Genomic DNA, 15,000 nt, shown 5'->3' on the forward strand with positions numbered 1-15,000 from the left:
GTGTGTGTGTGTGTTTGTAAAGGAAATGCACAATGCTCAATATGCTGATTTGACCTTTGACCCCACGGCAGATCCACCCTCACAGGGTGACGTGGGCGAAGAAGCGCTGTGCTGTACTCACCCAGGAGCGCTTTGGCGCGTGCCATGCGGAGGTGCCATACCAGCAGTACTACGACTGGTGTGTCTTTGACGCCTGTGGGTGAGTGATGCACACACACACGCACACACACAGGCGCGCACACACACACACACACACACACACATACACACTCTCTCTCACATGCATGCACACACATACACACACACACACACACACACACAGATACAGTACACAGACATACATATACATGCACACACACATACATACATACACATGCGCACATACACACACACACACACACACACATACACATAGATACACACACAAGCATACACACACACACACACACACACACACACACACATACTGTACACACACGTACTGTAATGCACACAACACACACACCTACTGTACCTTGTGTCAGCCTGCTGAAAAATCCCATGGTGATAATTGTATGGACATATTAGCACACTTGCTGTGAAAATCAGAACTCTGGAAACAGCTACGGCCATTTTGCTATCTGTATAACCTTGTAATGGTGCTGCTACCCATCCATGATTTCTGATTTGCATGTGTGTGTGTGTGTGTGTGTGTGTAGGTGTGACTCAGGTGGGGACTGTGAGTGTTTGTGCACGGCCCTCGCTGCGTACGCTGAGGAGTGTAACCGTCGGGGAGTGTACATCCGCTGGAGGTCACAGGAGCTCTGTCGTACGTCTGAGAGCCATGTGTGCAGTATACACATCGTACAGCAACAACTTCTCTTTGCTTAATGCTTTCCATCTCTCTCTGTCTCCTCTCTCTCTCCCTCTCTTTCCTCTCTTTGTCTCTCTCTCTCTCCTCTCTCTCTCCCTCTCTGTCCTCTCTCTCTATCTCTCCCTCTCTCTCCTCTCTCTCTCTCCCTCTCTCTACTCTCTCTTTCTCTGTCTCGCTGTTTTTCTTTCACTGATTATCTCTCTCACTGCATATATGCAATGCCTGTGCCTCTCTAATTCTCTCAATGTCTCCCTCTGTTTCTCTCTCTCCCTCTCTTTGTGCCTTCTTTCTCTTCTCATTCTTTCTTTCACTCTCTCATTCTGATTTTCTTTCCCTCTCTCTTCTCTCTCGTTCCCTCTCTCCCTCTGTAGCGCTGCAGTGTGAGAATGGGCTGGAGTATCAGCCCTGTGGCTCGGCCTGCTCCTCCACCTGTCCTGGAGTCGCCCCCAACCCCAACTCTCACTGTGGAGCTCTGTCCTGTGTGGAGGGGTGCTTCTGTCCTACTGGCACTGTCAGGCATGGTGAGTCTATGTGTGTGTGTGTGTGTGTGTGTGTGTGTGTGTGTGTGCAGCCCCCACTCTCAGTGCAGAGCCTTGTCTCTGTGTAGAGGGCTGCTTTTGTCCCGCTGGTACGGTCAGACATGGTGTGTGTGTGTGTGTGTGTGTGTGTGTGTGTGTGTGTGTGTGTGTGTGTGTGTGTGTGTGTGTGTGTGTGTGTGTTTGTGTGTGTTTTGCAGTCATATTTCCTCTCTGGATGAGATCTCATTTAATCACAATATGTACTGTATTGTGCACTTTTGTTTGTGTGTGTGTGTGTGTGTGTGTGTGTGTGTGTGTGTGTGTGTGTGTGTGCAGGTTCTGGCTGCATCACCCCCTCTGAGTGTCCGTGTCAGTGGGAGGACTCTGAGTTTCCTCCTGGTTCCACCCTCACACAGCACTGCCAGAATTGGTGGGTTTCATTTCTCTCTCTCTCTCTCCCTCTCTCTCTCTCTCTCTCTCTCTCTCTCTCTCTCTCTCTCTCTTTCTCTCTTTCTCTCTCTTTCACACACACACACACACACACACACACACACACACACACACACACACACACATCATACCCCCAACACATACACATATGCACAGACACACCGGCACACACAGACACACACACAGACACACGCACACACACACACACACACACACACACACACACACACACACACACACAGACACACACACACACACACACACACACACACATACATACACACACACACATGCACACAGACACACACACACATGCACATGCACACACATACCACTGCCAAAGCTAATCTGTTTAATTTCTTAAACGCGCAGACAGACACACAGAGACACACACACACATACACACACGCACACACACGCGCGTGCACACGCACACACATACCACTGCCAAAGTTAATCTGTTTAATTTCTTAAGCGCACACTCACAGACACACACACACACACACACACACACACACACACACACACACACACACACACACACACACACACACACACACACAAACACACACCACACACACACACACACAGACACACACACACACACACACACACACACACACACACACACACACACACACACACACACACACACACACACACACACACACACACACACACAGACACACACACTGTACTAACAGCTGCCAGAACCAATGAGTCACATGTTTTTTTTTACACAGAGACACACACAATGCAACCCAACGTTTTCTGCTGCTCATGACCTTATCTGTTTAGGTGACCTCACTCCATCTGATCACCCGCTGGCTTCCATTAGCTGATAGCTTATGCGTTTATTTTGCAACATTTCTTCAGCTATCAGGGTGCAGTTAATATGATATTAATACGGCTTTGTTTATTTTAACTTGCACAAAACACTGTCCTGCACCTTCTACACAATGCGGCTAATACACATTCAATTCCAATTCTTCTGTACTTTCTGTAATGAATCCTGATTATTAGCTTTCACCGTTTTCCACACGTCAGCCGTGTTGAAAATCCATACTCACCCCATATCCATCCATACTTACTTACCGTACTGAGCAACATGAAATGAACGTGACTGTACATTACAAGTGTGTCCCCCCCCACCCACGCAGCACCTGTGTTGGAGGGGGCTGGAAGTGTGCGGGGGCCCCATGTCCGCGGCCCTCCCCATGCCTGGAGTCCGAGTTCCAGTGTGCAGGGGGGCGCTGTGTTCCGTCCCTCTGGGTGTGTGACAACGAGGACGACTGCGGAGACGGCTCCGACGAGGTTTGCCCCACCACCTGCCCCCCGGGGCACTTCCGTTGCCCCGGCGGCCGCTGCCTGCCTCAGGCCCTGCGCTGCGACGGGCATCCCGACTGCGCCGACCAATCGGACGAGGAGTTCTGCGCCCCGCCCACCCCCCGCCCCCTCTGTCCGCCGGGAGAGTTTCAGTGTGAGAGCGGGCGGTGCCTGCCCGGCAACAGAGTGTGTGACGGCCGGCTGGACTGTGGCTTCGCTGACGACTCAGATGAGAAAGGTGTGTGTGTGTGTGTGTGTGTGTGTGTGTGTGTGTGTGTGTGTGTGTGTTTGTGCGTGCGTTTGGGTGGGTGTGTTTGTGTGTGTGCGTGTGTTTGTTTGTAATAGACAGAGCCTGAGGCGACCTTTTCCCACATCATTATCAATAAATCGCCATAGAGATATTTACAACTCTTTTATGATTATTGATTATGGCGACTGACCACTTTACAAAAACAAGATTTTATGACTGTACATGTACATGTACAGTATGTGTGTGTGTGTGTGTGTGTGTGTGTGTTTGTGTGTGTGTGTGTGTGTGTGTGTGTGTAGATATAGAGCTTGGCCTAGATATGTATTTGTGGTGATTAGCCTTTGATAATTGAATTGAGCTGTAAAACAATTTGAGCTGTAAAATATCAGTGCCTTTATCTCTCCCTGCATGTGTGTGTGTGTCATTAATGTGTGTGCGACTGCGTGTGTGTGCGTGCGTGTGTGTTTGTGTGTGTGTCATTAATGTGTGTGTGTGTGTGTGCTGTGGATTCAGACTGTGGAGAGGTGTGTCGAGAGGGCGAGTTCCGTTGTTCCGGGGGCCGGTGTGTGTCCTACCTCCACCGCTGTGATGGCCACGACGACTGCGGGGACTTCAGCGACGAGAGAGGGTGTGTGTGCCCCTACGGAGAGTTCCAGTGCCCTGGTGGGCAGTGTTTGGCACCAGAGAGAGTGTGTGACGGTCACAAGGACTGTCCCTCGGGCACAGATGAAACCATCTGCCCTGCCAAAGGTACAGTACAGCCAGGAGTTCCAGTCAGTATTGGGAAATTTACACTGAAGCGCAATTTTGAAAACAGGCCGTTTTTTTTGTTTTTTTTTCCCAAAACACTGCACACAATTAAAACAACACTACACTCAATTAGCAGAATCCCTTTGCTCATTTGAATATTAAACACATTGGTCAAAACTATGCCACAGTAAACATGTCACTATAACCCCATTACTCCATATAATATCACAACCCCATACCAAATCTGCAGCACCACATACATAACTGACATAACACTAATTCTCAGCCTCTGACTTTTTTTTGAAAAAATCTCTCTTCCTCATCTTCGTCTCTGTGCCACATTACCTTCAATTTCTGTTGTTGAAAAGGGCTCACCTGTTGCCCAGTGGGTAGGACTGATTGTTGAGTTTACAGTTGAGCACGTATGTTTCTCTACACCTAATAGTTGTGTTTAACCAACTGGTTCATGCTAGTGTTGTTTTTGGCGGCCTGTTTTGGTTTTAGTTTTAGTCTAGTCTTTGTGTCAAGCTGTCATTTTAGTTTTTATCAGTTTTAGTCACGTTCATAGTATGAACTTCATGCAGTAGGTGTGTATTTTGGAAAGCAAAATAACATTATTTGAGAGATTATTGGAGTTTTCTGTGTCTCGAGTACAGAAATGTGTTTAGACTGTATGCACTGTTTTGCAAAAGTGTGATGCTGACGATGTGTTTTAGTTGTGCAACTCTTGGCTGATGTTTTGCTCCTTGGGTGTACGGTTTCGCTAACTGTGACACTTTTAATTTTACAGTTATTTCCTGCATATAAGCCGCATTGTGTATAAGCCGTAGGACACTGTTTTATGCAAGTTAAAAGAAACAAAACCATATTAGCACCATATTAACGGCTCCCCTGTATTAACCTCATAGCTGAAGTAATGTTGCAAAATCAATGTATAAGCTATGGCAAATAGTTGGGAAATTACGGTAGTGTTTGAAGCAACACTCAAGAGTTAGGACTCGTACCTTAAAATAATGTTTCCAAAATCATTGCAGTGGTTCATCACCTCGTGACAGGGTGAATGGCACTTCTGCGGCCCTCTATCGGCTTGTTTTTCAGATCAGGAAGCGGATCTGTAGTTCGATGGAATGAGACATTATAAGAAACTACAAATTTGACTTGCTTTTATGCCACAATACATCAAATAGCGTGCTTGTAACAGAGGAAAAGTGCTTCAAGTAATTGTAAAAAATGTAAAACACATGGAGCGCCATCTGGTGGTCGGTACAGGCTTTGCATCAAGAATTTTGGGGTTGAACAGTATGTGCAGTTTAAAAATAGAAGTAAATCTACTTGCGTTAACTTGAAATGAAACTGAATAAACACTCAGCATGTCCATTGGTAAACGTTTCTCTAAGGAACATTCTAGTGTTTAACTATTTAGGGATGTCTGTCCATAGGGACATAGACAGAGACACAGTTTCATGGAGCAGTTATTTTTAAATCACATCAGTATGAGGAAGCCATCATTATTATTGTGAATACTGTGCATCCAGGACTCTAGTACAAATACTACAATACCCATCAGCCTCTCTTCTTCCTGTGAGTAGGTTGTGGGCGGCATGAGTTCCGCTGCTCCAACGGGCAGTGTACTCCGCTGGCATGGCGATGTGATGGGGAGACGGACTGCCTGGACGGCAGCGATGAGCAGCAGTGCCCTAAAAGGTGCCCGCTGGGTCAGTACCCGTGCCAGAGCGGGGACCAGTGCATCCTCTACCAGCAGCTATGTGACGGGGTGGAGCACTGCAGAGACGGCTCGGACGAGAGCGTGGGGACATGTGGTGAGGATGGACACACACACACACACACACACACACACACACACACGCACACACACACATACACACACGCTATACACACATACACACACATACACATGCAATCATACACATACACATACACATACACATACACATACACATACACATACACATACACATACACATACACATACACATGCACACAGGCACACACACACACACACACACGCACACTCAAAGCACAAAGCACTACAAGGATGGGTCAGGCGGGAGTGTGGACACATTTGGTGAGGACGGAAGCACACACACACACACACACACACACACACACACACACACACACAAACTACAAACTCAGGCCACGTACTGAGATTACGCGGCGCTCTTACTCTGTCTCTCTTGCAGGTTCTGTGCGGATCCCTCCCTGTGTGGGCAGCTTCTCCTGTGACAACCACACGTGTGTGAACGCGTCGCAGGTGTGCGACGGGACTCCCGACTGCCCTCACGGCGAAGACGAGCTGCTCTGTGGTGAGTGAAACACCAACACACTGCACAAATCACCTCCATGTCATGCTAATGACCATATACAGTAAATGCAGTAATTCACCTCATTTGGTGTAGGAGTGCTCTCATTAGGTTTTAATCTCTTACTGTATGTACTGTATAACAGGCAGCCTCCACTTGGCACGTAACTGAAGTGTTACATTTGTGGAGTGTATGTTGCGACAATTAACTTCCACTGTAATCAATTAAACTGACCGCACCAGACAACACAGTGGCTTGTACAGTACTTCCGAAAAGAATTAGACCAGTAATTAGACCAATTACGCCCCACTAATGAATCGTTTCTCTCAAAACAGAGAAGACTCCTCCAACTGCTGTTCCGCCTGGAGACAAGAACAACACACGCACCTGTCCTGAGTTCACCTGTCGCGATGGAGGCTGTGTTCCCTTCAAAGCGGTGAGGATGACCCCACACGAACACCAGTGCAGAGATACCATGGCTGTGCAGGGGTTCACACACTAATACTTTGGACGTTAGCTTCAATTAAGATTGTGTGTGTGTGTGTGTGTGTGTGCGTGCGCGTGTGTGTCTGTGTGTGCATGTTGGGGACAGGTGTGTAATGGGGTCCCAGACTGCCCTGACGTGCCTCGACCCGGGGGCCCCTCGGACGAGCAGCGGTGCAGGAGCTGGAGCACCTGGGGGCCCTGGAGTCCCTGTAGCCGCTCGTGTGGAGCGGGCTCCATGCGCCGCCGCAGACACTGCCCCCTGGGGGATGTTCTGGGGTACTGCAGGGGAGAGGACACAGACAGGCAGCAGTGCTTCAAGGCCTCCTGCCCAGGTGAGGGCGCAGTCAGTGGGAAGGACTATCCAAAAGCGTAAAGAGTCATTTGAACTACTGTATGCCCATTGATCACGCCTCTTGTGCAGTAGAAATAAAGCGCAGACTCTCCAGACTAACGTTCAGTTTGAAAAGATTGAGCTTAGTCTGGTGATAGCCAGACTAGGCAATAACGGCTATGCCGTTCAAAGATTCTAAAGCGCTTGAGAGCACCTAATGGAAATATAACTTACCCCATGGAAATAGACGGCACCAATTTTTCATTCGGAATGACAAAAAAAAACTGTCCATTGTAAACGTGGCTATTATAACTAACAGTACATCGCAACTCTATGTGTGTGTGTGTGTGTGTGTGTGACAGTGGATGGATACTGGCAGCCGTGGGTGTCGTGGTCTAACTGCAGCAAGGGGTGTGGTGGTGTGGAGGTGCGGCAGAGAGACTGTGTCCCCCCTCAGAATGGGGGACGCCACTGCAGTCAGCTTCCAGGGGAGACGGCCCTCACCACCGAAATCAGTAAGGCGTCAGCATCCCTGTCTGCAACTTAACACTTGCACTATGCATTCACTTAATATGGTCTGTGCAAAAAATATTACATTGACAGGCCACATATGATTTGATGGACTATGTTTAGATGCTGTGCAATATACAACACTAGGTCTTATACATAATGATTCATCAAACTATGATTATAGTATTAAACTATAACCAGATCATGTTCATTTGGAAATTGGATACTGTGTGTGTGGTGAAAACAATGTTTGTTATTCTCTCTCTCTCCCTCTCTCTCTCTCTCTCTCTCTCTCTCTCTCTCTCTCTCTCTCCCTCTCTCCCTCTCTCCCTCTCTCCCTCTCTCCAGAGCCCTGTGCCCCTGAGGGCTGCAGCAGTAATGTGTCGTGCCCGGCGGGTCTGGTGTGGCACAACTGCAGCTCTTGCCCCCTGAGCTGCGCCCACGTGTCTCGGGGAGCCACCTGCCAACACCCCACCAGGTGCTTCACAGGTGAGTCAGATCTCCCCATTTCACCTGCGTTATACATCTTATCCTCTCAGTTTTGAGCATTCTAACAAAAGATTATGTTCCGCAACAAGGTTCTAAAATTCATTCTTGAGAACGTTCATTTTCCAACATTCCAAGAATGTGACGGTATCTAATGAAGGGTTAGCTCACTCTATGCTGTATGCCATCACTTTGTTGATATCATTGCATCATTGGATCATTGTATGTGTTGTATTATGTTCTTCCTGTCTGGGTTTCAAACAACAGCGGTGAAGCTGAGAGAGATAAATAGCCACAGTTGCAAAAGAGGGACAGACAGAAACACTAATGTCTTCTTCTGTTCTCTGTCTCCAATACATGTACACTCATAAACACACACACATGCACATGAACACACACACACACACACACACACACACACACACACACACACACAGGCTGCTGGTGTCCGGATGGCCTGGTGATGAACCATGAGCAGAAGTGTGTATCGGCGGACGAGTGTGTGTGTGAGGTGTCGGGGATGCGCTACTGGCCGGGGCAACAGGTGAAGCAGGGGTGTGAGATCTGCACCTGTGTGAGGGGGAGGCCACAGAACTGCAAGCCCAACCCAGAGTGCTCAGGTCAGTCACTGCCTCCTAACACAGGGATGGACATTACGGTATACTGTAGGACAGTATTTAAAAAGCGCTTTTATCCAAAGCAGAGTTTAGGTGTTTGTATTGGGTGGCTCAATGGTGTTTCTTGCCCCCAACGGCACCTTCCAGGCAGCACAGCCTAAAAGGCACTACCTTTACCCTATTCCTAACCCTAACCCCCTCAACCCTCATCCTACCCCTAAACTGAGGGGAGTAGTGCCTTGAAGGCAGCACTGCCTGGAAGGCACCATTGAGGGCAAATGATACCAAAGACCGTATTTGGGTGGGTATCAAAGCAGATCTTGTGTGATGCTTACTGCTAGACCACTACACCCTCGATGATGATGATGATGATGATGATGATGTGCAATGCATACTCTGTGCGCTTTGTTTGTGTGTGTGTGTGTGTGTGTGTGTGTGTGTGTGTGTGTGTGTGTTACAGTGCACTGCGGCTGGTCGTCCTGGTCTCCATGGGGAGAGTGTTTGGGGCCGTGTGGGGTTCAGAGTGTACAGTGGTCCTTCCGCAGCCCCAACAACCCCAGTACCCATGGTAACGGGAGGCAGTGCCGTGGAATTTACCGGAAGGCACGGCGGTAAGGACTTCTTACCATATATGTTGAAAAATAAGCAAGAAAACTAATATCATTCTAATCTCCCCTGAATTTGTAGAATGTGTTTTATGTTTTTTGGTCATACGTATCATGTGTGTATGTGTGTGTGTGTGTGTGTGTGTGTGTGTGTGTGTGTGTGTGTGTGTGTGTGTGTGTGTGTGTGTGTGTGTGTGTGTGTGATTAGCTGTCAGACGGAGGCGTGTGATGAGTGTGAGTTCCAGGGTCACTCTCATGGTGTTGGGGACCGCTGGAACAATGGCCCATGCCAGGTGTGCCAGTGTCTGTCCAACGCCACCGTCCAGTGCGCCCACTACTGCCCATATGCCGTCACCGGATGCCCGCAGGTATGTGTGTGTCTACATTTGTGTGTACATCTGTGTGTGTGTGTGTGTGTGTGTGTGTGTGTGTGTGTGTGTTTATCAACACACTGTTTGTGTGAGTGTATGTGTACAGTATGTGTGTGTGTGTGTGTGTGTGTGTGTGTGTTTATCAACACACTGTTTGTGTGAGTGTATGTGTACAGTATGTGTGTGTGTGTGTGTGTGTGTGTGTGTGTGTGTGTGTGTGTGTGAGAGAGAGAGCAGGTGCTCTTTTTCCGTTCTCAATCTCTTACTTTCCGTTTCTCCTCTGATTTCCTCTCTTTCATCTTCCATGGCCCCTGCTGCCAGACACATGTTCATACACACACACACACACACACACACAACGTTTAAGAAGAGTAGCTGTGTGCACATCCCACCTTGCAGGTGCAGGACAAATGGAGATTGGAGATTCCTTCCATACACACACACACACACACACACACACACACACACACACACACACACATTTACACAGTTATCCCCCCTCTTTTTTCACTTGCTCACTTTTACTAACTCTATCTTTCCCTCCCTGTATTTCTCTGTGTGTGTGTGTGTGTGTGTGTGCGCGTGTGTGTGTGTGTGTGTGTGTGTGTGTGTGTGTGTGTGTGTGTGTGTGTGTAGTCGGTGCTATTTCTCACTCCAAATCAGCAGGATTACCAGACTTCTCTCTCTCTCTCTCTCTGTCTGTCTCTGTCTGCTTATCTGTTACCCAGGGACACACACTGGTTGCAGGCGAAGCAGACAGGTGTTGCTACTGTGAGCGCAAAGGTGAGCAAACAGGCAAATATTAGCACAGCAAATCTGGCCCACAGTGCAGCCCTAGAATAGCTTATCAACAGCTGTCATGGAAGATTCACGTACGCACATGGCAAAGAAACCACAATCATGTGCCCACCCATCACTGCAGAAAGCTTGGTGCTATCCTAAGATGAAAAAAGACTTTTAATAGAGGAAAATATATATCCATGGGTGGGTAAGCTTTGGGGTGAAGACAGAAGACAAAAGAACTCACATATTTCACTGCATCAACTCTGTTTGATACAAATGTCGAATTAATGTCCCTCATTAGAGGGGCTTTTAGGAGAAGACAGGAAAAACCAAAGCATGTGTGTTCATTTCATAGCTTTTAAGCTATTATGAAGGTGTACTTTACCTGCTGTGTCTTTCAGGTGGGAATACAGGGACGACTCCAGCCACTATTCCAATCAGTGTTGAGCCCTCCACTGCACCAGGGGGCGATATACCCACCGTGCCCACCTACCCGCTACCTCCTGGAGGTCAGTGGAGTAGATTTCAATCCTGTCATTGCCTCATTACGTTCTCCATACACACACACACACACACACACACACACACACACACATACACACACACACACACAATATCACAACTTTTCCAGCACTTTGTTTATTTTTCAATGACTGTACTGAATGTGATTCTTCTCTTGCTCGGTCTCCCCTCTCCCGAACCCACTTCCCCTCTCTCCTTCTATCTGTTCATAACTGTCCTCCATTGTGTCCCTCTCTTTCTCGTGCCGTGTGTTCCGTTCGCCCCTTGTCCCCCGTCGTGTCCAGACGACTGCTGGGCTCCTCTCGGTGTACAGTCCCTCCCCTCCACCAGCTTCACTTCCTCATCCCACCAGCAGGGGCACCCTCCCTGGGCGGGGCGTCTCCATGGTTACGACCTCCACAGCGACCTGCAGGGTTGGAGTCCAGAGCCACATCAGTACCATGACCTGCCACCGGGGGCGCCAGGGAGCTACAGTAGTGGCGGGAGGCAGCCGCCATACCTGCAGATAGACCTTCTGAAGCCCTACAACATCACAGGTAACATCACAGTGCAGATACAACATCCCAGGTATCAGATTACAGGTAACATCACAGGTAACATTACAACATCTCATCACAGCTGTCATCACAATACAAATACAGATATGATCAGATTACAGACACAGCGCATTACTGTAGAGTATCATGACAAAGCCTCAGTCATTAGAGGTGGGCTTCCAACATCAAATGTAATATTATCATCACAGTCCAGAGCGCCATAAGCTCCTGTGTGCTGTCTTCAGCGTTTGTCAGATGTTCATCGGACGTTCATCATTCATCAGAAGTTAGATTTAGTCAGTCTTGGAGAGATAATGGTGTAGGTTTGGTCTTAGAGATAATTACGTTCAGTCTTGGAGAGATAATGGTGTAGGTTTGGTCTTAGAGATAATTACGTTCTCTCTCTCTCTCTCTCACTCTGTCTGCTGTTCTCTCTGGACCCCATTTTAGGCCTCCTAACCCAGGGAGGTGGGATGTTTGGCACCTTCGTGTCTAGTTTCTACCTGCAATTCAGCATTGATGGAATCCAGTGGTTCACCTACAAAGAGCTGATCACTGACGCTCGCCCCAAAGCCAAGGTACAGGCCACAGCTCTGTATGTGTGTGTGTGTGTATGTGTGTGTGTGTGTGTGTGTGTGTGTTTGTGTGTGTGCATGTGTGTGTGTGTGTGTGTGTGTGTGTGTGTGTGTGTGTGTGTGTGTGTGTGTGTGTGTGTGCATGTGTGTGTGTGTGTGTGTGTGTGTTTGTGTGTGTGTGTGTGTGTGTGTGTGTGTGTGTTTTCATGCACATTTCTTTCATAAAGCTGTGCCCATGCTTCCCTCCCTACACACTAATTTATCTGACTCTGTGGTGGTTAGGTTTTCCTGGGTAACCGTGACGACCGTGGTGTCGCTCAGACACGATTGGACAGGATGGTGTCGGCACAGTTTGTGCGGTTGCTGCCACACGACTTCCAGAATGGTATCTACCTGCGAGTGGAACTGATGGGCTGTGAGTCAGGTAAATACACACACACACAGACACAGACACACACACACACACACACACACACACACACAAACACACAGACACATGCACGCACACACACACGCTTGCTTAAACCTTTCCCTTCCTTTCACTCAACATAGTGTTTTTTCATTGACATCTAGTTTCTGACACTAAATGTACAGCATGTCACCTCCTAATCCTCTCACTGTCCATCAGCACGTCTGTTTCCTTGCGAATGCTAAACACAGTTTGTTCTTGCGTTTGCTCTGGCTGGATAGAGTATGACTTCAACTCATCATCTGACCCCTCTGTGTCCCTGTGTAGGATACAGTTGGCTGTCCACCCCTGTTCCCTCTCTGTCCCCCGTCACTCCGAGGCCATGCCGAGAGAGGGAGTTCCGCTGTGACAATGGCCGCTGTGTTCCGGCCGGACCCTCCGGTGTTGTTTGTAACGGAGTCAACGATTGTGGGGACGGCTCGGATGAGCGCCACTGCGGTGAGATACGGAATTCCTCAAATATCCGTAATCTCTATAGATCAAGAACACAGAATTCCAAGACGCTCCCTCAGCAGTGAAACCTATTTATTATTTACCTCAGTATACAGTATCTATACAGTACCTGATCCCCTGCAATTACTTTTACTGCACATTATCAACATGTTCACCTCTTAATCAACCAAAAATCGTTATTTTGTACCTGTTTTAAATATTCATCACGTTTTTTGTCTGTGTGATTTTTTGTTTGTTTCTGTTTGTTTGATTGTTTGCTTGTTTGTTTGTTTTACTCCAACACAGGTACCCAGTCCTCCACCACTCTTCGTCCTCGTGGGTGTGCCAAAGGTCAGTTCTCCTGTCCGCCACCAGGGGGCTGCATTGATGCAGCACAGCGCTGTGACGGGGTGCCTCAGTGCCCTGACGGGGCGGATGAGAAGGGCTGCGTCCCCTCCAAACCCGTCACACCCACCCCTGCACCCCTCAGGACACCTGGGGTGGCCGCGGTTACTTCGGCCAGGACGACACCGACAACAACTGTAAGTGTTTACTCGTTTACTCGTTTAGTAGTGGACCGGCTCAGTAATCAGAACGTTGTTCACAGTAAAAGCTTCCTGGTTTCAGACGTTTCTGTAACACTGTTTTTACTCTCTGTTTAACAGCAAGGTGGACCTGGGCATAGGGGTATGTATTGAACGTTGTCCTTGCATTACGTAAATCATGGCCATAAACTTCTTGATAAAAACAAGTTCAAATGCCTCTCTGATGCAACACAGTAGATGCTCAGTGGTTAATGTAGGTCTACTTGGGATTTCTGCCTTTTTCTAACACAGAAGAACTGCATGTAGTGATAAATGATGATGAGGGGTAAGGAAACGTTCTGTGCAATGGGACATTATTCTCATCACATGATCTCTCTTGTCCTGTCCAGTGTGTGCCTCCGCTATGGGCATGGAAGATGGCCGAATCTACTATGGTCAGCTGACCTCGTCGACCAACCGCGAAAACAACCCAGCTGACGGTGGCCGTCTCAATGTCATCCCTAATGTGTGAGTTAGTATGCTAGCCTGCCATCATCGAACCATCTCCCTCGTAATGCCACTTTGCCTCTCAATGGCACTGCATTGAATACAATGCAAATTAATAGAAGACTGCTGTTACCGACATAGTCACGCATTCCAGACAGTTCTAATCCTCCAGACATCTACATACATCCACTTTAATGTCCACTGTTACTTCTACCTCTCGTCAAACACAACTGAACATTATTAAAGGCTCAGTGGCCCCTCTGAGAACTAGAACTCGGTCACTGTTCTAAAAAGGATAAACATGTTGGCATGTCCAGGAAGAGTGATCGGGAAGGTCCACTGATCTATAAAGAATGTTGATGGGGCAGCAACAATGAGATAGTCTATCCAGGTATTCTTTATAGATCAGTGGGAAGGTCGAATAGCATCATTTACTCTAGAGTCATGTGCCTCACCTTGCAGTCCCGTTATGGAGCCAGGGTGGAGTCCGTTGCCAAGCGACCCCCGTCCCTACTTCCAGGTGGACTTCCTGGAGCCCACCTGGGTGTCGGGCGTGGTGACGCAGGGCAGCGAGCGCATGTGGGGCTACCTGACCAAGTATCGCCTGGCGTTCGCCCTGGAGGAGAGCCATTTCACTGACTACACAGACACCGGACGGACAGGCGACTCGCCGAAGGTAAAGAGCATCTCTCTTAGACAGTGCGCATTGTAGTTTTATCTCTTGAGAGGTTCTTAGTAGCAACGATATGCACAGCACTTGTGAAGACTAATAAAT

General features: G+C 48.2%; 1 protein-coding gene across 1 annotated transcript in view; it reads left to right on the forward strand.

Annotated features, from left to right (window-relative positions):
- Positions 1-15,000, forward strand: part of sspo (SCO-spondin) — a 98,845-nt gene that overhangs the window by 22,858 nt on the left and 60,987 nt on the right. Inside the window, exons 23-47 of the mRNA XM_062521966.1 lie at positions 72-199; positions 699-808; positions 1,225-1,374; positions 1,708-1,801; positions 2,982-3,151; positions 3,911-4,147; positions 5,737-5,967; positions 6,352-6,474; positions 6,807-6,907; positions 7,064-7,289; positions 7,651-7,803; positions 8,147-8,287; positions 8,722-8,904; positions 9,362-9,512; positions 9,715-9,874; positions 10,606-10,660; positions 11,074-11,169; positions 11,467-11,718; positions 12,169-12,296; positions 12,576-12,723; positions 13,084-13,200; positions 13,546-13,736; positions 13,860-13,881; positions 14,129-14,246; positions 14,688-14,901. Of these exons, the coding sequence (XP_062377950.1) occupies positions 72-199; positions 699-808; positions 1,225-1,374; positions 1,708-1,801; positions 2,982-3,151; positions 3,911-4,147; positions 5,737-5,967; positions 6,352-6,474; positions 6,807-6,907; positions 7,064-7,289; positions 7,651-7,803; positions 8,147-8,287; positions 8,722-8,904; positions 9,362-9,512; positions 9,715-9,874; positions 10,606-10,660; positions 11,074-11,169; positions 11,467-11,718; positions 12,169-12,296; positions 12,576-12,723; positions 13,084-13,200; positions 13,546-13,736; positions 13,860-13,881; positions 14,129-14,246; positions 14,688-14,901 (3,699 nt within the window). The remainder of the gene's footprint in view (positions 1-71; positions 200-698; positions 809-1,224; positions 1,375-1,707; positions 1,802-2,981; positions 3,152-3,910; positions 4,148-5,736; positions 5,968-6,351; positions 6,475-6,806; positions 6,908-7,063; positions 7,290-7,650; positions 7,804-8,146; positions 8,288-8,721; positions 8,905-9,361; positions 9,513-9,714; positions 9,875-10,605; positions 10,661-11,073; positions 11,170-11,466; positions 11,719-12,168; positions 12,297-12,575; positions 12,724-13,083; positions 13,201-13,545; positions 13,737-13,859; positions 13,882-14,128; positions 14,247-14,687; positions 14,902-15,000) is intronic.

This window comes from Sardina pilchardus, chromosome 19 (genome assembly GCF_963854185.1).
Source record: "Sardina pilchardus chromosome 19, fSarPil1.1, whole genome shotgun sequence".
NCBI lineage: Eukaryota > Metazoa > Chordata > Actinopteri > Clupeiformes > Clupeidae > Sardina > Sardina pilchardus.